Source organism: Gymnoscopelus microlampas (genome assembly GCF_963454915.1).
Source record: "Gymnoscopelus microlampas genome assembly, chromosome: 4".
NCBI classification, from domain to species: domain Eukaryota; kingdom Metazoa; phylum Chordata; class Actinopteri; order Myctophiformes; family Myctophidae; genus Gymnoscopelus; species Gymnoscopelus microlampas.
The window spans coordinates 6363853-6387401 of NC_139941.1; the positions used below are offsets into that span (position 1 = coordinate 6363853).

At 40.5% G+C, this 23549-nt stretch overlaps 1 protein-coding gene across 1 annotated transcript; it reads right to left on the reverse strand.

Annotated features, from left to right (window-relative positions):
• Positions 1–759: 759 nt before the first annotated feature.
• On the reverse strand, positions 760–22167 carry cdk7 (cyclin-dependent kinase 7). Its single transcript, XM_084056251.1, has 12 exons — positions 22071–22167; positions 20342–20401; positions 20168–20201; positions 18617–18684; positions 18384–18452; positions 16189–16299; positions 15385–15503; positions 12475–12574; positions 10858–10944; positions 10377–10526; positions 9515–9662; positions 760–3130 (listed from the first exon to the last, which is right to left on the reverse strand). Exons 1-12 carry the CDS (start codon positions 22134–22136, stop codon positions 3102–3104), a joined length of 1041 nt encoding a protein of 346 aa, XP_083912377.1. The 5' UTR covers positions 22137–22167; the 3' UTR covers positions 760–3101.
• Positions 22168–23549: the final 1382 nt, after the last annotated feature.

A 23549-nucleotide genomic window follows, 5' to 3' on the forward strand; every position in this document is an offset into this window, starting at 1 on the left:
CCTTAAATTGTCACTTTAGAAATGTGCAGATACCCTGTATACACCTAAACTGTATGTTGGTTTGTTTACTATTCAATGAGAAAACAATGTTGCATAAAAACTAATCATCTGGGGACCCCACGATTTTGTAACCCTTTTTTCACCCGGTGCCAATTTTCTAAGTGATCCTGGGCGCTATACTCCCCCCACCAACCTAAGGAGCCCAGGGCCAAGCTCATGCCTCCTTCAATGCATGAGAGCCAACTGACCGGTCGGCGTGGAAGGAACACGTTATTCCAACCAGTTCCCTTCCCAGGCGCCCCGGCTGTCATGGGGGAGGCGGAAAAGCGACCAGGATTACTACTGTACATGTTTTATGGTATATAAAAATATACTATTTTAAAGATGTATTCAATTTAAATAATGTTCTGATATTCTAGGCCTTACACTGGTATAGTCAACTATTTGAAGCCGACTAACAGCTTGTAGATCGGCTATTTTCGAATACATAGCGTATACAAATTGGGTTTCAAGGACGACATCACCCATTTTCAACCCATCTTCATGTAGCTGTTACTCACTAATGCTCTTATAATATGGTACCATTTTTGTTTATTCACTCTGTCTCTCATTGGAGGGCTGTGCACAGTTCTTGACATGAACATGATGGGGAACCACTGGTTTAGAGCACCTTCAAGTAAAACGTCCATTCTACCTTCTAAATAAATAAACAAGCACAGTGACTCACCAGGCAGCAGCAGCAGGAAAAATCACAACTAATCCAATGTCTCACAATTTATTATTTATCAAACAAGACCCGATACAAAAATAATAATCACAACAACTCAAGTATTTTGTATCTGGTCAAATGGTCACTCAGTCACTGAGTCCAAGCCATATTTTGTCACAATGAACTCGCAGCCTTTAGGGAGTGCATCATGCGACGTTCTCTTCTACGACCTCCTGAGTAGTTCACCCAAAAAAGGACTTCTTTTCAATCAATTACACACTCCATGAGGCCTTGAATTCATGGAGATTTTTAGTTTTTTGTCGCATTCAATGATGACCGGCGGAAAGATGCTCCGCAAGTCTCCTACCGGAGACAATTAAAAAAATCTCTATGAATTCAAGGCTTCCATTTTTGGGTGAACTACTCTTTTAAAGCCAAGTCCAAACCAATTATTTGCGACGCAACAGGTCGATTCCTGTCGGCTCATCGAGTCGCCAAGACATTCAACACGTAGAATCGCAAGCAATACGTTTCAGCAGTGTTTTCCCAAACCCCTTTTCTGGATCAGGGCCCACTTGAAAATCTTGTTTAAATTGCAGCCCACCCATCTGACCACAGTAGCAGCCCAAGTGGTCAGACAGGTGGGAACATGTGCATTTTCAGATTTTCAGGCATGTTTATTATAACGATCAGATCAAATCAAATCGATTTCAATCAATACATAAGATAATAACAACATAGTATACTTTAAGTCAGTGGTTCTCAACCAGTGGTCCTTGAGGTGTTTCCAGGTGGTCCCCAGCTAAATGATGGAGTTGGTAACCAAATGGACCCTTATTATTATTATTATTATTATTATTAGGTAGATCTTTAACTCTTGAGAGCGTAAAATCAATACAACATCAATACAGCATGGAATTGTGGACAAGATCGTATCCAACGATAACAAAACATTCTTAAAGTCTTGGATCTGAGGCGCTAAATCTCATCAAATGGTGGTTCCGTGGCTCAAATGCCGAATAAATAATGGACCTTTATATGAAAAAGGGTTGAAAACCACTGCTTAACCATTTATATCAGAATCACACTGAAAATATTTTTGAGCTGTCTGACGTTCACCTCCCTCAGCGAATAAGATCCTATACCAGTACGGACGCCAGTACGAACCAAGGGGCAAGGCTGAGATATTTACTATGAGGCCAACCCGGATGTTTAGTAAATGTCCAGCGAGAGGCGCTGTTTCACCCGTGCCGACCTGTGAGTTCAGAAAGAATTTATTTTAACGCAAGCCGATGGGTTTTTACCAACTTTCAGACTCGATTTTCTTACTGTAATAAAAATTGTCATAAATTCTATATGCTTCCAGTCGCTAGTTTAAAGTCTCCTTTCAATCATCAGGATATGCGTTTTGCTAAATTATGGTTCTATTTATTATAAAATTGACGATAAAGTAGGCTATTCTCTAGGAGGGGCGGGATGATTTGATTGACACGCTACACAACCAATAGCATTCATTCCCCGCCCCCCGCTCTTGATTGACAAGTTACCCAACCAATAATGGTCTGAACTCATTCTGACGCGTAGTGAAAGATGGCCGACCTACAGTCTGCAGCAAAGGATTCATTTTCGGTCTGTAGAAAGCAGCGGAGGGGGTTTGTCCATCTCATTTATACAGTCTATGGTACGAACCAAGGCGCAGAAACCAGGCCTTAAATGACAGTAACAACTTGATAAACTCCAGCTAGCCAACGGCCAGTTAGCTGTCCCGACAAGTCAACACTTAACGCATACGGAGGCTTAATGCTACGTGCTACTTCTTTTTCATATTAATGTTATATCGTTGCTGTCGGGCAGAATCCTCTTATCTCCATATCTTAACTTTTTGTGTTTTTTTCTTAAAAAATTAACCCCCCTACTTCGATCATCCTACAGCGTCACACAAAAGCATCAAAAGTAGCAAATCTACAAGCTCGAGCTTGTAGATCTTATACTTTTGCTATATTTGAATGTGAATCCTGAAACCATACCGTTTTAGACATATGAGGTTTCCACCCGACAGAGACAATATTATCAATACAGTCTTAAGTGCTTTTGCCAATTATTGGTGGAACGACTTGCAATACCCTCACGGCCCACCAGTAGGGAATTCATCCATTGGTTCAGACTTGGCTTAAAAATGTCACAAAGTTCACAACATCTCATACGGCTTTGGGACTTTGTTTCTTGATGTAATTTATTTGGGGGGGACTGATGTTCTTTTCCAAAGCAGCTTATAAATAATGAGCCTGGTGGTGAGATGGTTCAGTAACTTGGGGCACATGAATGCTGCTCCCAGTTCTCTCATACTGGAGGTGTGTGTGTGGACTGGGCTGCTACCAGTTCTCCTCTTCCATCAGAAAATCAACTTCTTCTTCATCTGACCTATAAACGAGGAGGAGACATTAACAGGTTAAGGTCTCATCTGTACACACCGGGGGAACTGGTTGTTTGTGTTATGAGTACATGCACAACAGGGCGCGATTATAACGAGGCGATGGAGCGTCATTGTGTTTTTCTAATTCTTTCAGCTCAAATAAATTAATCATCAACCCGTATGAATGGAAGCATTACCAAAAATAAAAGTTTGATGGGAAATAATCGCTGTTTCGTATTGGTTGTGTAATGACAATGGTGGTTAAAATCAACTGCTAGCCTGGGATCCAGACTGCTCCGCGGATTTCTTTTTCTCACTCGTTATACAGTCCGGAGAGCCTCCTATGAGTGAAAACAACTCGAGTTTTACATTGGACAACACTGGTCCCCCCCCCCCCCCCAAAGACCAATAAGAAGCCGTCTTATTGGTCTTTAGGGCCCCCCCCCAAACACTGGTCCTGCCCCCCGCGGGACCAGTGTTGTCCAATGTAAAACTCAAGTCACTTCCTGACTTGCCTACGTAATTGAAATACCAGTCAAATAGGAGGCTGGCCAGACTGATAAGCGAAGTGAAAAAAACAACAACAGCCGAACGTAGTGAGTCAGGATGGATGCCAGGCTAGTCACTTCAAATCTGCCAGATTTGTTGCCAGAATGTTCGTCGGCTACCTTTTGTCACTGATGAAAATAAAACAAAAACATTACCTATGATGACAAAAACTACAGTATGACAAATACAAACTACACTAAAATGTTAGGGAGGGACTATAGTTGGGTCATTTATGGCACTTCCGTGACCGTGGAGAGCGAAGGTCCGTTTCTCAATGGATTTGTCATCTAGGAGGGTTATTAAACAAATTTAGCCGGGGTGTATTTTTTTAAACGGCGGGGAAAATTTGTGGGAGACCAAAATCCAAAATGGCTGCCGTGAAAATGAACTTTTTAATGGTTTGACCTACAATGATAAACAATACATGGTTTCAGAGCTTATTTTGGTCAAGGAATACATATATGGTGTTTATATAATGATTTGACCTATTTTCGACCTTCAAATGCAAGATGGCTGCCAATTATGAGCTCCAAAAGGGAGTTTTTTCAAAATCGTCACAGAGCCTTCATATTAGGCTCAAATGAAAGCTCTGCTCATGATGAGTTGAATAATATACAGTATAAGTACACAGAAGTAATCTCTGAGGTCAATAAAGTCAATGTTTGTGTGTAAACAGCAGTTGCTGATTTGCGGTTTCCCATTAAATAGGGTAGGCTACTGAGAATATGGTGTCCAGTTCATCCCATCACATTTTCATAATGAACCAAAAATAAATGAGCTCTATAGCCTAACATAAAATAGTATTCTGTATGCAAAGCTAGAAAGGTTAGTTGCTTGAGGTGAATTTAAAGGTCAACTCATTTGTCACCCTTATTTTGTAGTATTGCTCCCAGTGTTTCCTGTCTGCCTAGTTACTTTTACCTGCCTTAACCAGTCTTGTAATTTTGTCAGTGTTTCCACCTGTGTCCTCCTAGTCCCCAAGCCTATCCCAGTGTTGATTGTCAGTTGAGTTCACCTGTGTCCTGTTAATCCCTGTCTATTTAAGCCCTGTGTTTGCATTGTGTTCTTGTTGGTCTGTAGACCTTTGTCATGTGAGGTTTTTAGTCATTGTTCTTTGTGCTCAAGAATCTTGGACAAGTGATTTTGGATAAGAACCTCTCGCCAGAGCAGGATGCACAGCACGCCCTGTCTGTAGTGCTTTCCTCGTAGTGCTTGGTCTACCAACCCCTCCACTACTACCAACCAGAGTGTGTCTGCCATTCCAGAGCCCTTGAATCGCTTGTAGATGGCATAGATGTACTGTAGGACATCAGCTGGTGGAAAGGTACGAGGATTGGGAGGATGTCCTTGAACATTTCTGGATTCTCTGCCTTGAGCTCAGTGAGCGTCTTGTAGGTGGGCAGGTCACCAACAAGAAAGGAGAATGGAATATTCTTCTGCCACATGGCCTCCACAGGTTTCACCATGATGTCATTCACCACTGACTTACTTGAAGGTTCATTGTATGTTGTGTGGTAATAAGGCTTGCTCTTGTTGGGTGGTGGATGACAGCAGGACTGGGCACCACTGTATCCTGGAACTCGCTGCTCTTCAGGTGGTGGTCTTGTACCATGATTGTCTACACAAGACAGTGCATGTATCACAGAGCGAGCACACTGCGGAGCTCTGCTATCAGCCTGGGAGTAAATGTCCATGGCATGACAAGGAGTAAAGATCTGGTAGACACTCTGCACAAGAGCGGTGTCTGCATCAGCTTTGCAGACACACTGCTCCTCTATGACCATTGGGCTCTGATGGATGTGGAGGCATCAGCAACTTGCCCACACGAGATCGCAGACAGCAAGCCAGCTATAGTGATCATCGACAATGACGACTTCAAGATTGACACTATGACAGGTGACTCTAGGTGACTCTACAGCAGTCCATCGAACAAATGTCATGTACATGCAGCCAGAGAGCTATGAAAATAAACCAGGCGAAGAGACTGCTGAAACGCTCACCAAGAAGAAGGAAATCTCTGCACAGCTAAAGCAGAAGTGTGCGGAACTGACAAAGGTTTGCCAGTACAGATGGCCCCCCTGGTAGCAAGAGTGAGTCACCTGCTTGTCCCAGGGTAGATCCACCAGTGGATGGGTCAGCTCCGCAGCGTGCTCGCTCTGTAATACATGCACTGTCTCGTGTAGACAATCATGGCAGAAGACCACCACCTGAAGAGCAGCGAGTTCCAGGATACAGTGGTGCCCAGTCCTGCTGTCATCCACCACCCAACAAGAGCATGCCTAATTACCACACAACATACAATGAACCTCCAAGCAAGTCAGTGGTGAATGACATAATGGTGAAACATGTGGAGGCCATGCGGCAGAAGAATATTCCATTCTCCTTTCTTGTTGGTCACCTGCCCACCTACAAGACGTTCACTCAGCTCAAGGCGGAGAATCCAGAAATGTTCAAGGACATCCTCCCAATCCTCGTAACTTTCCACCAGCTGATGTCCTACATCTATGCCATCTACAAGCGATTCAAGGGATCTGGAATGGCAGACGCTCTAATGTCCAAGATTCTTGAGCACAAAGAACAACAACTAAAAACCTCACCTCACATGATTACAGACCAACAAGACCACAGTGCAAACACAGGGCTTAAATATACAGGGATTAACAGGACACAGGTGAACTCAACTGACAATCAACACTGGGATAGGCTTGGGGACTAGGAGGACACAGGTGGAAACACTGACACAATTACAAGACTGGTTAAGGCAGGTAAAAGTAACTAGGCAGACAGGAAACACTGGGAGCAATACTACAAAATAAGGGTGACAAATGAGTTGACCTTTAAATTCACCTCAAGCAACTAACCTTTCCAGCTTTGCATACAGAATACTATTTTATGTTAGGCTATAGAGCTCATTTATTTTTGGTTCATTATGAAAATGTGATGTGATGAACTGGACACCATATTCTCAGTAGCCTACCCTATTTAATGGGAAACCGCAAATCAGCAACTGCTGTTTACACACAAACATTGACTTTATTGACCTCAGAGATTACTTCTGTGTACTTATACTGTATATTATTCAACTCGTCATGAGCAGAGCTTTCATTTGAGCCTAATATGAAGGCTCTGTGACGATTTTGAAAAAACTCCCTTTTGGAGCTCATAATTGGCAGCCATCTTGCATTTGAAGGTCGACAATAGGTCAAATCATTATATAAACACCATATATGTATTCCTTGACCAAAATAAGCTCTGAAACCATGTATTGTTTATCATTGTAGGTCAAACCATTAAAAAGTTCATTTTCACGGCAGCCATTTTGGATTTTGGTCTCCCACAAATTTTCCCCGCCGTTTAAAAAAATACACCCCGGCTAAATTTGTTTTATAACCCTCCTAGATGACAAATCCATTGAGAAACGGACCTTCGCTCTCCACGGTCACGGAAGTGCCATAAATGACCCAACTACTAGTGGACAAGAGACCCAGTAGAAATAAGACAAGCCATTTTATTGCTTGGTTGTGCGCGGGTGTCACGCTCCGAAAATAGCCGATCTACAAGCTCCAACGCGCTACAACGCGTCTGCGACGCATAGTGAGCTATTTTCGGCATGCAGTCAACTATAAATCAGGCATTACAACACTATAACGGCCCGCCAAAATATATTTTAGTCGACTAAATCAACTATAAATTTAGTCAACTACAATCTTATGATATTTAGTCTAATATTTACACTAAATATATATCTAACTAACATTTAAGATGACTAAAATATGACTCAAACTAAATGGAATTTAACTCAAAAGACTATGACTAAAATTAAATAAGAATTTGCTGTCTAAATTAACACTGCTGCCAGGGCAGAGTCTCTCTTCTCATATTATAGCGTTGAGCCCACATGGTTCCAAACCACAGAGCTTTGAACCTCCCAGGAACAGACGTTTCCACCCTGCCAGTACCCTCTGTGTGTGTGTGTGTGTGTGTGTGTGTGTGTGTGTGTGTGTGTGTGTGTGTGTGTGTGTGTGTGTGTGTGTGTGTGTGTTTTCTCTCCATATTCAATGTTTTCCAACAGCAGTTAAACGTGCTGCCAACACCCTGTTAATTACTGCCTTCAACCACACTGTATCCCAGACCCAGACATTACCCTGACACCCTGAGTAACATGTAGAGCTGGTCGTTATGAAGGTACATACCTTGAATGACATGAGCCACTTTCAGACATGCACTGTATTATGGAAGTTTTCCAGAGTTCAAACGGAGGGGCTGTATGTACAGTATGAACGCAACATTCCGGCTCAGTGGGATCGGACATGCAACGGATTTTATGCGGGCAGGATCCTTGACTTAAGTCTGGGTAATAGTGTTCGTATGAGAAAGTGGCTATATAGAGCTGCGGTATGAAGGTATATACTGTACCTTGAATAACATATAGGGCTGGGCGGTATGAAGGTATTAGCGACCTTCGCGATTCAATTCGATTACGATTCACCAGGTAACGATTCGATTCGATTACGAGTCACCAGGTAACGATTCGATTAAGATTCACCAGGTAACGATTCGATTAAGATTCACCAGGTAACGATTCGATTAACCTTGTAATAATTTGATTCGATTCGACGGTGCATCGCGATGCATCACACTTTTCTATATTACTGCACAACATGGCAACTTTTTCATCAGTCAATACAAGCAGTCAGATATACTGAACAACATATAAATCTGGCTGCTGCTCTGTGCAATTATCAACATAACATTTTTCAAAAAATAAAAATAAAATAACATTATTCATTTTTACTAAATTTGATTTTTTTGTTTCATTTCATTTGTGAATCGATTCAGAATCGTCCATGTCCGCATTGCGATTAATCTATGAATTGATTATTTTTGACACCACTAGAAGGTATATATACTGTACCCTTGAATAACATATAGAGCTGGGCGGTAATGAAGATATACAGGTACTGTATACCTAGCGGCAGTAGAAATGTGTCCACTGGGACAGCGAGTTTTCTATGTTTCTATTGTGGTATAGCTCTGCATTTAGTATGTCAGGCTATATCATTACTGTCACCTTGTTATGTAGTAAACTGGAACTTTTCAGGAAATGGAAAAACAGAACCTGAGTTCGAATGCTTCCAAAAGTGGTTATTGTTTAGTCACAAGCTCTTCTTAATACTTTTCCTTGGTTAAATATTTACAAAAACTATTCTCAGACAGACTTTCACTTTCAAAATCCTTCACATATAAAGGAAATAGCCAATCTACAACGTGTGGCATCACAACGCATTGTGAGCTTGCAGATCGGCACGACTCTCTACGAAGATACGAGAGACAAACGTTACACAAAAAAAGTGGATTGTGGATTGACAATAATATTCTGATAGGTATCTTGGAAACATTCTACAATGATTAAATCTGCTATACTTTTTTCAGTAGTGTATTATTAGTGTATATATATATACATATAAAATATATATATATATATATATTTATATATCATTTTTGTCCATTTTATGTTTTATTTCAGATAAATTACGGTGAGGGAGAGAGAGACTGGGATACTACTATAGCCTTATTCACGGTATGCGTCCTTAATTGGTCAGCTACCAGGGGCGCCCTATCATCATCATTTTCTAATGTACTTTTAGCCTAGACTAAAAGTACCAAAACGTCAGGTGACATCTGAATTCAAGGGTAATTATTTCACTACCAGTGATGTCTGACGAAGAGAAAAGCCTACAAGGGCTTGTAGATCGGCTACATTCGCTGAATGTTCGCCACGGAATAGGTATGATAGCTTTCAAGTGTTTACATTTACACACACACACACTGTATATACATACTTGAGTCTATAGCATCCATCTTCCTCTTGAAGCCGACAGTGGGCCCCCTGTCTTTCTCCCGGAGGGCCTCTGTGGCTTGGTTGGGTTTTGGCAGCAAGGGCCCGGCTGTGGGACCAGGACGATTACTGAAGTAAGCCATCTTCAGAGCCTACACACACACACACACACACACACACACACACACAAATTATAGTGTGAGTTTATGTTACAGTTCATGTGGGAAACCAGTACATGTGGGAAAAGTGGAACGCGGAGCAATCGTTTTTCCGCCGCGGGAGACCGGGCCGCGTCTCTTAGAGGCTAAGCCCCTCGAGGGAAACGAAACATCCCCCGGCCGCCGGGGTAAAATGCGCCCTCGAGGCCACGGCGGCGATTAGCGTGCCCGTTCAGCCCATCGGCTTCCTGTTTGCCTTCGTTGACGTTTTTTTTTTTTTTTTTTGGGACGGTCAACCGCATCGACTAGTGGTATAAAACGGCCGATCCCCGTTCCGCTTTTCTCACAGGTACTGTAACATTTACATGTACACCAATTACAGGGAATAATCAGGTTATTCATTGTATCAAAGTGTCTACATGCACAGGCAAGTTTATTTGTATAGCACATTTCAACAGCAAGGCATTGGCAATTCAATGTGCTTTACATAAAACCTCAAGCAAAAGAAACGTTATAAAAGGACATTTGAATTCAGTAAAAAATAAAACACCCATCTCCTTATTAGGCATCAAGGTCCTGTGTATTCAATTCATCGAGACATTTAAAGACAAACAATAATAAACAATGTGCAAAAAACATCATATGAAAAAAGATTTGTACAGTAAACAGTTGGGGGGGTGGGGGGGGGGGGGGTCATTGAAGTAGTACCTGTGTGGCTGTGAATCTGGTGTTGGGGTTGAAGGTAAACAGACCCTGGAGCAGCTCCAGTAGGTCATCTGTAGCTGCACTGAAGATCATTTCCAGAGGAGTCCCTGGAAACGACTTGAAGGACACGTAGTCTGGTAGATTGCTCATACCCTGTGCACACACACGGAGAAAATGTATTTTATTTTGATGGCGCAACGTAAAATGACACACACACACGATTAAACTAAAGCAAAACAAAATCTCGCAATGTGTGTGTCACGCTGCAATGCATTGTGAGCTTAGTAGATCAGCTATCTTTGTTGTGCAACTAAGCATCTTTAGAGAAAAAGACAAGAGTTAGCCAAGAGAAACACATGGACAGATATGGCGACAGAGCACTTTAATCCATGGGCGTCTCTTCGACCACCATTGAATGGATTTGGTGGCAGGGGAAAGTGCCACAGACTTTATTGTCACCTTGGGTTAATGTGAAGGTACGTACCGGCCAGGTCTCCTCTGTCGGTGTTCCCAGGGCTTCAAAGACCTTTGACAACTGGTCCAGGTCAGAGTCTCCAGCTAGGAATGGTAGCTAGACACACACACAAACACAAACACATACACATACACAGACACGTGTTACATTGTGTTTAGGGATGCAAATTATCGATCAATTCATTAATTGATAATTGATAACCTTATCAACCGATTAACCGGTTAACTGATAAGCGGCGTTTTTTTTTAAATCTGAGAATCTTAATTTCAGATTAAAAAAAAAATCCCCCAAAAAAGTGCTTAGGAGCCGAGATACAGCCTTTTTCAGTAAGTTAAACAAGAAGTGAATGGAGCAGAACATCTTCAAATCATCATATCTTGGATTGTGAACATTTAAAAAAAATAAAAAAAAAAATAAAAAAAATTCATTGTTAATTGTTTGATTTAATCGGATAATTTCTTAATCGATTAATTCGATTAATCGATTAATTGTTAACATCCCTAATTGTGTTACTGCATGGAGGACGTGCTTTCATGTCACGTACTGTAGAGCTAAATGATTCATAGTTAGGAACCAAATGGACCCTTACAGGTCTGAACACACTGTATGGGTCATCTGGGGCATTCAAGGCAAGTTTGAGGTCAATCAGTGGGCCAGAGCCCGAGTCATGCCCGGGATAGACAGACAAGCCTACTACGCCTAGATTTCGTGCATTAATAGATTGATGACAATTAATCGTCATGATCACCATATTTTCCAGTTTGTTTTTGCCTTCAGTCTTTCCTCTTTAAGACATGACTTGGATTGTGGGAAAAGAAGATTAAACGTTCGCAGCATAAAAGACATTCTAATGGATTCCCATGAGGAAGAAATACTAAGTGGTGAGGAACGGCTCCATCCCATAATAAACCACTTATCTGACATCACACACAAACACTGTTTGATGACAGGCAATTATGTTCCCTGTGCTAAAATAATATTGGCTTTTTATTCAATGAAATATCTTCCGTTCCGTGTTTAATGTGGCATCCAACTGATTATTTGGGAGTGGGTGACACAAATATTTGGGGAGTTAGGCTTGCAATAAGGAAAAGATTCAGGTTGGGGTTAGGGTTTGGATTACACATTTAGAGGTTAGGTTTAGGGGTTAGGGTTGGAATTATGCCTGATTTACACTTAGTTGCGCACCGGTGTCATGCAATGAAATTGGCAGATCTTCAAGCTCACAACATGTTGATCAGCTATTTTCGGTGCAAACACCGGCGTGAAACTAAGCATTACTCAGACTTCAGGATTAGGGTTTAAAATGCTAAAACCAAGGTAAAAATTGCATATCGTCTCTGTCGAGGTGGAAACCTCATATGTCCAAAACTGTTACTTTCCAGGATTCAAATAAAAAAAAGCAAAAGTAGCAGATCTACAACCTCAAAACTGCTACTTGTTATGCTTTTGAGTGACGCTGTAGTATGATCAAGTAGGGCGTTAATTTAAGATAGAAACTAAAAGTTCGAATATGTATATAAAGCAACGATTTATACAATTTTGATGATCTTAGAAAAGTAATACAAACGTGTGTGTGTGTGTGTGTGTGTGTGTGTGTGTGTGTGTGTGTGTGTGTGTGTGTACCCGAAGCAGCAACTCTGCCAAGATGCACCCAACGGCCCACATGTCCACCCCCACTCCATACATCCTGGCTCCGAACAGCAGCTCAGGAGATCGATACCACCTAGACAGACAGACAGACAGACAGACAGACAGACAGACAGACAGACGCATTACTATACTTGTGAGGACATCAATATTTTAGGACAGCAATATTTCGGTGCATGACACTGGCACGAAACTACGTATGAATCATGTTTAACCCATTAAGACCTGAGATACGATTCTACAAATGTCTTCTAAATCCTAACAGTTTCCTGAAACAACTTATGTTTGCTATAATATCAGTGGTTCTCAAACATTTTCATGTCAAGGTCCCCTAAAATGATAGGTATTTGGCCGCGGACCCCAGTCAGAAAATATGTTGTTCCAGGGACCCCCCAGAAGCAAAGATTTGAGTTACAAATGTTCACTGTAAAAAAAAGAAAATAATAATAATTAATAAATATGTATATATCGTCGGTGTCCAGCCAGGACCAGCTAACTCCATTTTCAGTTTTTTTTTTTTTTTTCATAAATCAAGGCTATTGAACACCCTTTAGGTCTGTGTAAAATATCAAAACATTTGAACCAATGAAAAGTATTAAAAAGCGCCTCTGACGAAAACTCCCAACTCCATTGGATCCTCAAACTGTCCGTCAAAAACAAACAACTCCCCCCTCTCCTCTACAGCGCTGCTTTTCAACAGCATGAGTAGAGCGCGTTGCGCAGTGAACGAGGAGGAGGACCACGTAAACAAGCTCCCCGTAGTCTGTTAAAACTATGCAGTGTACCTGTTTATCAAACTTAGCACTGACGCTAATGTTATGAAAACAAGTAATTATATTTCTAAAATCTATTAAGTGTTTAATGAGGAGAGCAATGTGACAAGAAGAAAGGCGTTCATAGCATTTCTGTCGCGCTATTCTACTACCTCTTTGCAGAAGTTATTGTAATATTTAAAGTCCTGTTTATTATTGTAGGCCTATATAATAAGTGGCATGAAGCATCAGGGCATTAATTCACACGTTGTTGTGATGCATTGTGAGCTTGGAGATCCATTGTTAGCTTTTGAGAATTTGTACCCTTCAGAAACCTCTCCCTTAGCAGCGAGTGGAGCTATTGTTGTTTGGACACCTAACTCCACTTCAGCTTGATTTCTGCTCATCTGAAACTGCTAACTCCACTTGCGCTGGGTAAAGTGTTGATTTACCTGCGATTTGGTTAAAGTGTTGATAATATAATGACACATGCAAGTATCTGACAATATATAAAGTCACTATACCAACTTTGATGAGGCAGTATTGCTTTGTTCTAAAAATATAAGGTTTTCTTCATTTCCTGAAAAACGTATATTTTGTTTTTGCGTTTCCTGAACAATGAGCGTTTTGGAGTTAGCAGTTTCTGGCTGGACAGCAGAGATATAATATATATATGTATACATATAAAGATTTTTTTTAAATGGCAGATCTACAAGCTCATAGCACGGCAATCGGTGCCGCGCTATGCGCTTGTAGATCTGCTTGTTTATCTGCTTTAATAGCCAAAGTATAAAATAATGGTTAAAGTGGTTAAAATCTAAAATGACACAGATGCGTTCCCGGTCTTAATGGGTTAACTCTAAATGTCTGATCCTAACCTGAATCTTTTTCTAATAATGTAAACCTAACTCTCCCAAAATCCTTTTCTTGTGAGGACCAGGAAAATGGTCCTCATGTCGTCTATACTACTATATACTTGTGGGGATATTTGGTCCTCACAAGTATAGAAGACTGCTACAACACTGACCCCTAGTGGGCCATGGCATAATTATATCTGGAAAATATATAAGCTGCTTAAAAATATACATTGTAACCTTTGAACCTTTCATGAGTCTATGAAATGTAAGTGCAGTGTGAAGGGGAGGTTTATAAAAATACTATCTGTCTATTAAGGGCTTGATACTACATCAGGGGGAAAAAAGGAGGGAAAAATCCGAAAATAGCCGATATACAAGCTCACAACGTGTCGCAGTGCGACACATGGTGTGCAACACGTTGTGAGCTTGTAGATTGGCTATTGTCAGTGCATGATACCGGCACGTTACCAAGTACAAATCCGTATTTTACGGTCTTTAATGTTAAATATGAATTAATTAGAATAATAGAAATGTTTATGTTTTTGTGGGGAGGAGCTTGAGGATTGTTAGAAATACATTAGTGGTGCAAAGGTGCATATCGTTGCTGTCGGGTGGAATCCTTCTATCTCCATATTTATATAGATTTCAATACGTTTTTTAATAAATGAATGTCCTACTTGGTCGTACAAGAGTGTTGCACAAAAGTAGCAAAAATACCCAACCTATTTTAGCAATTTTAGAATTTGAACCAATGAAAAGTATTAATACGGGCTTGTGACTACATAAGGACCCCGGCCCCGCACCCCCCTTCCCTGAAAAGTAACGCTTTTGGACATACAAGGTATCCCTCCCGACAGCGACGGTATTCAGCACAGTGTAAACACCACTGTTGATACGATGGAACAGTGGTTCTCAAACGTTTTCATGTCAAGGACCCCCAAATAGATCATGTATTTGGCCGTGGACACCCATCTCAAAACATTTTGTTCCAGGGACCCCCAGAAGCTAAGATTTGAGTAAAAAAAAATCGCATTAAAAATATATATTCAAAGATTTGCACAAATCCTCAACATTTTCCAAAAATAGCAGATCTACAAGCTCATAGCGCGGCCGCGCTATGAGCTTGTAGATATGCTATTTTTGAATAGCCAAAGTATCAAATATGGTCAAAGTGGTTAACATGATTGTGATGCTATATTTAACTCATTTTACTGGGTACCCCCTGGGGTTCCCGGGACCCCACTTTGAGAACCAATGCGATAGAAGAGAGCTCCCACCTGGTGACCACTTGATGCGTGTACACTCTGTTCGGGCTGCCAAACGCTTTGGCCAGGCCAAAATCTGCCAACTTCAACACTCCACTCCCGTCCAGCAGAAGGTTATTGGGTTTCAGATCCTTAAAAAAAAAAAAACGAAAAAAAAAAAACACCCATTCACTCTCAGACAGTACAACAAATTCACAGTACTCTGACAAGCGTTGGCAGATTTTGCGGGAGAAACAAGCAACCGGGTCCATGAAAACAAGCCCAAACTGAGCGACAAGGGCAGGCAAGTCAAAGTGTATTGTCTAATGTCGTTTTAGAGCAGTGGTTCTTCAAACATTTTCATGTCAAGGACCCTCAAATTAATGTATGTACTGTATATTTCCACGTCCTTCAATGCTTTAAATCTCGGACTACAAGGTCTGGACACAAACTTGTTTGGCCTCACAGATAAAAATCGAAGAGCTGATCTGGTTATCTTTTCTATTGGTGTTGCACTCTGTTCACTTGCTAATGTTATGTGATATGGAACAGCACTTTGGTCAACATCAGTGGTTCTCAAACATTTTCCATGTCAAGGACCCCAAAAATGATATGTACTTGGCTGCGGACCCCCATCTCAAGATATTTTGTGCCAAGGACCCCGAGAAGCTTGTGAGCTTGAAGATCTGCTATTTTTGAATAGCCAAAGATATAAAATATGGTTAAAATAATTTTGATGCTATATTAAATTATTATGCTGGGTGGGAACCCCCTAAAGGACCCTTTGAGAACCATGGTCTACACGGTTAGTTCTTAAAGGTGCTCTCTGTCTCTCACCCTGTGCAGGATCCAGTGGTGGTGCATGTATTCCAGCCCCTGTAGAGTCATCAGGGTGTAGGCTTTGATGTTGGCTGGAGTCAGAACCAAGCTACTGTCTTTAATTATCACCTGAGAGGGAGTGAGACAGACAGACAGACAGACAGACAGACAGACAGACAGACAGACAGACAGACAGACAGACAGAGACATTTCAACAGATGAGTATTATTATTATTATAAAATGATACATTTTTATTCATTAATATATTCTTTTTTTTTTTCAATTTTCTTGATTTTCTATGCTATGTAGTTTGTTTTACAAATCAAATTTTAATATTAGATGAAATCATACAGATTAATGGAAAACAATTCTGATGATTATAAATAATTGTGATTCTCTCAAATGATTGTGATCAGGCTGGCTGTCACCATTACAAAATGTAAGTTGACGATTTGTCATACAGAACGATTGCGATTAACGATTTAATTGTGTTTTTATCATTGAACATCAGAACATAGGAATACAAATTATATTCATGTTTGCCTTTTAGGCTTCTTAAAAATTGCGGAAATAACCGATCTACAAGCTTACACTGCGCCAATGCGACGCGTTGTAAGCTTGTAGCTCGGCTATTTCCGCAATTCTTTGAAAATATTGGAAAATGTATGAACATCTTTTCCAACATGGAAACAATTATGACAATTATGACGACGATGCAAGAATTATTGTGATTATCGCTCAAATAATTGCGATCGAGCGATTATGTAATAATTGTGACAGGCCTGTTCAGGCTATTTAAATCCAACATCTCTATCTGAACCCCCTGCAGGTTTACGACTCCGTCCCTACGCCACACACTCCGAAAAACACAACGCCGTCCAACATCTGTCCCCAATCAAGTCACAACAACAGAAACAGAAACGTGAGAGCATAGCCTAAAAATAAAACGCTGTTGTCGGGCAGAAACCTCTCATCTCCACATTCTAACCTTTTCTGTTTCTTCGTAAATTAACGCCCAACTTCATCACACTACAGCGTCACACAAAAGCATCAAAAGTAGCAGATCTACAAGCTCGAAACGCGGCGCGAAGCGACGCGTTTCGAGCTTGTAGATCTGCTACTTTTGCCGTTTTTTTTATTTGAATCCTGAAAAGTTAACAGTTTTGGATATATGAGGTTTCCACCCGACAGAGACGAAAGCTAAAAAGCCATGCTGGGAGAAACGGATCTGGATCAAGTTTCACATTCATGTGCGCTGTGCTGCCAGATTAACAGCCATTATGGTTCAGCATGAGAGCTGGGAGCAGAGAAATATAGATTTATTTTTTTCCCCCCAAGTGCACTCTTGTTTGGTTTCTCTCCAACAGGATGTGATGTATTGATCTTTATCATGTCGTACTGAATAATTCATCTGTATTAGGGTCTGGACGATATATCTGCCATCATTTGACTCTTTTGACGAGATCGTTATCAGCAAAATACGCAGCCGAATGTGTACCGTTTTTTTCTTTTTACACGTCACAAACGTAACATCCAGACTTGCAAGGCACACCGTTGCTCCGATCCGCACCAAACTTGGCACAAACACTGTTCAGTGGTCTGGCATGGGAATAGCCTGACCACAAAACCTAAATTGCACACATGGCCATTGCAATGGCCATTGCTCCGATCAGCGCAATATGAGGCTAGATTTGAGGCCTGCGTACTGCCCTCAAAAGTTAAATGTTATCAAAGAGAAACTTGAATCAAATCAGAGGAAGAAGAGTGTACTTCCGGGTGCCTCATGCGCTGGGTAACCGAACTTAATTACAATTTAGGTGTTTAGCAGGCGCTCTTAATCCAGATCGATTTACAGTAAACAAGGTAAACACGAGGTAATACATAAAATGCATAGAAACCGTAATCTAGGATCATAGGTAAACCAAGAACCTATCATCAGTCTAAACAGTAGAATATAAAAAAACTAATAATATGTACATTGAAACTATAGGATGCCAGCCAGGTCAACAAATGAACCTGGTATCTGTCTAAATAACATGCTATCTAAATTACATTTGACCCTTTGCATAAGCCTGCAAGTTCGTCAAGGGAAGGCTAGGGCAAGTGCTACGGGCTAAGGTGGAGTCTGAAGAGGGGAGTCTTCAGACTCCTGAAATGAAAAGGTGGGGCCGTCCATTCTCTAGTTCTTATACTCTAGCTATGGTGTCCTCACCTCAAGATCCGTCTCCATGAAGTCAAACACAAGACTGATGTTGGATTTGTGACCAAAAGCGTCCAGTAGCTGTAAACAACAGTGGAATTAGAAGCTGCTTCACTGGTTACACATAATACAAATATATAGATTATGGCATTAAAATGAAAAGACACAAAAGTTTTCTTCTGCGGCGGTGAACGGGTTGAATACCACTGGGATAATGGATAAAACTGGTTTAAACTGGAACTCACACCAATGATGTTTGGATGATGCAACTCCTGCAGAAGTTTGATTTCTCGAAGGGCCGTCCTGTTGATGCCTGATAAATAAGTGCAGAGTGTTTACATGGTTCGCAAGTATACATGGTATATTTTAAAGGTTTATTTCACTATTTTTTAGCTCAACGAGACAACGTATAACAATGACTATTCACATCATAGGTTTCACTCTCTCTCCACCGTCATCTCCTCACCTACAGTAGCCTATAGACATTTATAGAAATCTGCACTAAATCTATCAACAAATGTATTCTGTTATAGGGGTCCCTGGCACAATTTTTTTTCAAATAGGGGTCCCTGACATGTACAGGATGGAATAGCCCTAGTATGACTGTGATATTACATACATTTCATGTATTCCATATACACAGCCATATAGATCACACCCATGCCCTCCCGGAGAGGAGAGCCATTTACAGTGGTGTAAAGTAACTAAGAACATTTACTCAAGTACTGTACTAAAGTACAATTTTGAGGTACTTTTACTTTACTGGAGTATTTCCAATTGTCTATACTTTTACTTTACTCCACTACATCTCAGAGGCAAATATTGTACTTTTACTCCACTACAATTATTTGAAAACTTTAGTTACTAGTTACTTTGCAGATATAAATGAATTATAAAACACACATTAACCACTTTAGCCCTATTTTATACCTAGGCTATTTGAGGTATAAAATAGCCTAGGTATAAATCTACAAGCTCACAACGTGCCGCGATGCGACGCGTTGTGAGCTTGTAGATCTGCTATTTTCACTGCACTCTGGTTGTTTGGGGAAATGAAACACTTCCTATACCGGGTACACCGACGCACTCCTCTAGGCTTTTATTTTTTAGCAAAACTAAACAATAAAAGCCTGGAGATCGAGGCTAGCTGAAGGGTAATTGATCAGTATCACACCGGGTCTATTGTGTGCCCCATACATGATATGTGATCACTGAATCGTTGCTGGCAGGCAGAAACCTTGTACTGTATGTGCATTATTTTTGTTTATGTTTTGTTCATAAATTAATGCTCTGCTTCATCATACAAGTGTCGCACAAAAGCAGTGAAAATAGCAGATCTACAAGCTCACAATGCTATTTTCATTGTTTAACCCTTTAAGACAAGGGAAAGCATCATTTGTGTCATTTTAAGATTTCTTCGGCTATTCAAGAATAGCAGATATACAAGCTCGAGTGTGCTATGTGTGCAAATCTTGAAATATATATATTTTTTAAAGCGAACATTTGTAAGATATTTAGTTCCAGGAACTCCCAGAAGCAAAGATTGGAGTTACAAATATAAAAAAAAAAACTAAAACCTAAAAATCTAATATTTGCACAAATGTTCATGATTTTTCAAAAATAGCAGATCTACAAGCTCATAGCTTGTACATCTGCTATTTTTGAGGCCGCATTAAGTGAAGGTGGGGGCCCCCCAGGACGTCAGTTGCCCATGTATGGCGTAGTGTTTGTCTCATTGCAATAATGTACTGTGGTTCTCACACAAACACCAACTTATAATAATAATAATAACTCACCATCTTTAGCTTCAGTTCTATGGCCAACCTTTATCTGTCAGAGGAGAGAGAGAGGGGGGGGGGGGGGGACAGAGAGAGAGAGAACATGAATGAAAATTCAGTTTCAAGCCCCTGCACTGACTTGAATATTAATCGATCAGAGAATAAAAGCATTTTGAAAAGCACAACCGGTACCTTTTTGATGGCGACTATGGTGTCAGTGTTTTTATCTCTGGCTTTGTATACTGTGGCAAACTGCAGATGAAAGACAACAAGAAACGGTTGAATTTAGACACTGGTTAATGTCAACACTGCTGAGAGGCACTTTACTGTACAGCACACATCATAATAGACACATTAAAATCATATCAAACAAAAACAATATGCCACACGGACAGCTAATAGCACTCTGAAATAATATGAACTATATTATAGTTATATAGGTCGGGATGCCAATTTGATCCAATCAGGAGAGAGAACTCATAGAGGATACAGATTAAACAAGTGAAATTGGAAGTGACGACACAAAGAAATGAACAGACACAATTGGAATTTTAACAAAAAATAATAACTTCAACTTTAGAAAAGGCTGTGAATCACTCATCTATAAAGCCATCATAAATGATCACAGACCAGACATCCAGGTACACTGCATGTCACCATTATAACTTGTCATACTGTTATAAACGTGTTACATGTATGTCTATCTACCCTTCAACTTATTGTTTATGCCCAAAATGACTGGCTATCCACAGGTGTTGTAGCAATTGTAGAAATATAAAATGCAGTGGGGGAAAAATTACTCAGATATTTTAAGTAAAAGTAGCAATAGCACAGAATATAAATACTCTGTTACAAGTAAAAGGCCTGTAAAAGTACCAAAGTATTGGCATCAAAATATACTTAAAGTACCAAAATGTTTGAAAATAGCAGATCTACAAGCTCACGACGTGTTGTGAGCTTGTAGATTGGCTATTTTCAAATAGCCTATGTATAAAATAGGACTGAAGTGGTTAATGTATGTTTTATAATATAATAATGTATATCTGCAAAGTAACTAGTAACCAAAGCTGTCAATTTTTTTTTGTGGAGTAAAAGTACAATATTTGCCTCTGAGATGTATAGTGGAGTAGAAGTAAAAGTACCGAAAATTGGAATACTCCAGTAAAGTAGAAAGAATTACTCAAAATTGTACCAAAAAAAAGTACAGTGCTTGAGTAAATGTACTTAAGTTACTTTACACCACTGAGAGAAATGTTAAAGAATGTTCAAATCAGGTGTACTTTCCTTCTGAACATTTTCCAAATTATTTTCTAATTTTTTAATTTTTTTTTGGAAAGAAGAACAGCCAACATAACACTCTTCCTGTATCCCGTTATGAACCAAACATGGGACAATAGGCTCTGTTCACAGCAGCCATATTATGAAGACATTAACAGGTGTTACCAATGATACTAATGAAGGCTCTGTTCCATTCTAGTCAAACAGAGTCAGGGTGCTGCTATTGTGCATGTTGGCTCACTGGAAACACTCTGTTACACCAGTGGGTCTACAGTTGGGGGTCCAGGGACCCTCATGGGCTTCCAAATGGCCCCTTGCAGGTGTGTAACTCTGAGAGTACAAATGGATCCATTGGGTTCCATTTGTGTACACTCTCAGAGTTATGGGGGTCGTGGAAACCACTGTGCTACACTAAATGGAACAGAGCCTTCATTAGTATTGGTAACACCTGTGAAAGAAGTGATACTATGCATAGAGCCTATTTCTTGCATACAACAGTATGTGTTTACATTAACAACCGTGTTGAAGCTTCGTAGCTTTCAAGGTGCCAAAATGTCCTTCGAAACGGGTTCAAACACCGAATTTATATTTTAAATATATTTCTATGTATATATTTTTATATTATGCATTTATATTTTATTACCTGTCCCTCTCCGAGAAAGTCTAACTTCTCGTATCTCTTAGCTCTAGCCTTCACATCCAGCGCCATGCTGCTTTTCTAACTGTCAACTCAGTAGCAAACAAACTGCTTTGTTGTTAAAGGTCCAACACCGTATCGCTTCCGGGGTTAGCCCGGATCTACAAGCTCACAACGCGTCCCGTCCGCGACGCGTTGTGAGCTTGTAGATCCGGGCATATCTATGGATCCGGGGCTATTTTTTCCAACTTTAAACAGACTAGTATTTCCGGGTAAGGTTTTTTTAGCCCTGGTCCAATATTGGTCGGTCAGCGCCATCTGGCGGTTTTATCATATTCATGCAGTTGTAACTGCGCATCACATGGGGGGGAATTCTCCAAAGTGGGGTCCGTCCGGGGGACCCCCGGGGGTCCTTGTAGGGCAGTGGTTTTCAACCTTTTTCATGCCAAGGAGCCCTAAATTGATATACATTTGGCCGCGGACCCCCAATTGAAAATGTTTTGTGCCAGGGAACCCCAGAAGCAAAGATATCAGTTAATGTACACTTTAAAAAATATAAATATTCAAAGATAATTATGCACACTTTTTCAAGATTTTTCAAAAATAGCAGATCTACAAGCTCATAGCGCGGCACTCGGTGCCGCGCTATGAGCTTGTAGATCTGCTAGAGCTTGTAGATCTTGTAGATCTGCTAGATCTAGCCAAAGCTAAGTGGTTAAAAATGATATCGTGACACTATTAACTAATTTAGCTGGGGACCCCCTGGTACTCCCTCAAGGACCACTGGTGGTCCCCGGACCACTAGTTGAAAACCACTGTTGTAGGGGGTTCCAGGGGGGACCCCAGCTAAATGACTTGTTATAGCAGTGGTTCTCAAACTTTTTGAAGTGAAAGACCCCCATCTGAAAAGGTTTTGTGCCTGCACTGTCTCCAGAAGAGAAGATTTGTGTTAAAAAAAAATCTAAATTATTAAAAATCTTCCAGATGTACAAGCACGCAGCGTGGCACAAAGCTATTTTTTGAATAGCCATGGTATAAAATATGGATGAAGTGCTACAACATCATTGTGATGCTATTAACAGGGACCCCCTGGAACCACCCCAAGGACCCCTGGGGGTCCCCAGACCCCAATTTGAGAACCACTGTATTATAGCACCAAAATATAACCACTTTTAACCCCCTTTTAGGTTAGTAGAAAACAGACGATTTGCTATAAAATAAAAATGTAGTAATAATCATAATAATAATCTTGGAAAAAGCCTATAGCCTACGTAATAATTTGGGGGTCCACAAACACTGTTCTGTATCTATTATATAGAGTTATGTATATTTATATTTTTCTCAGATATGCAGAATTTCTGTATGGGTTCTTTATAGCAAACAATATGAAAAATATAAATATCGTTATATGAAAATAAATCACCTCTTGAGAACTAGCACTTGCCCTATAGCCTTGACCTCTTATGCAGAGGTGAAAATGTAATT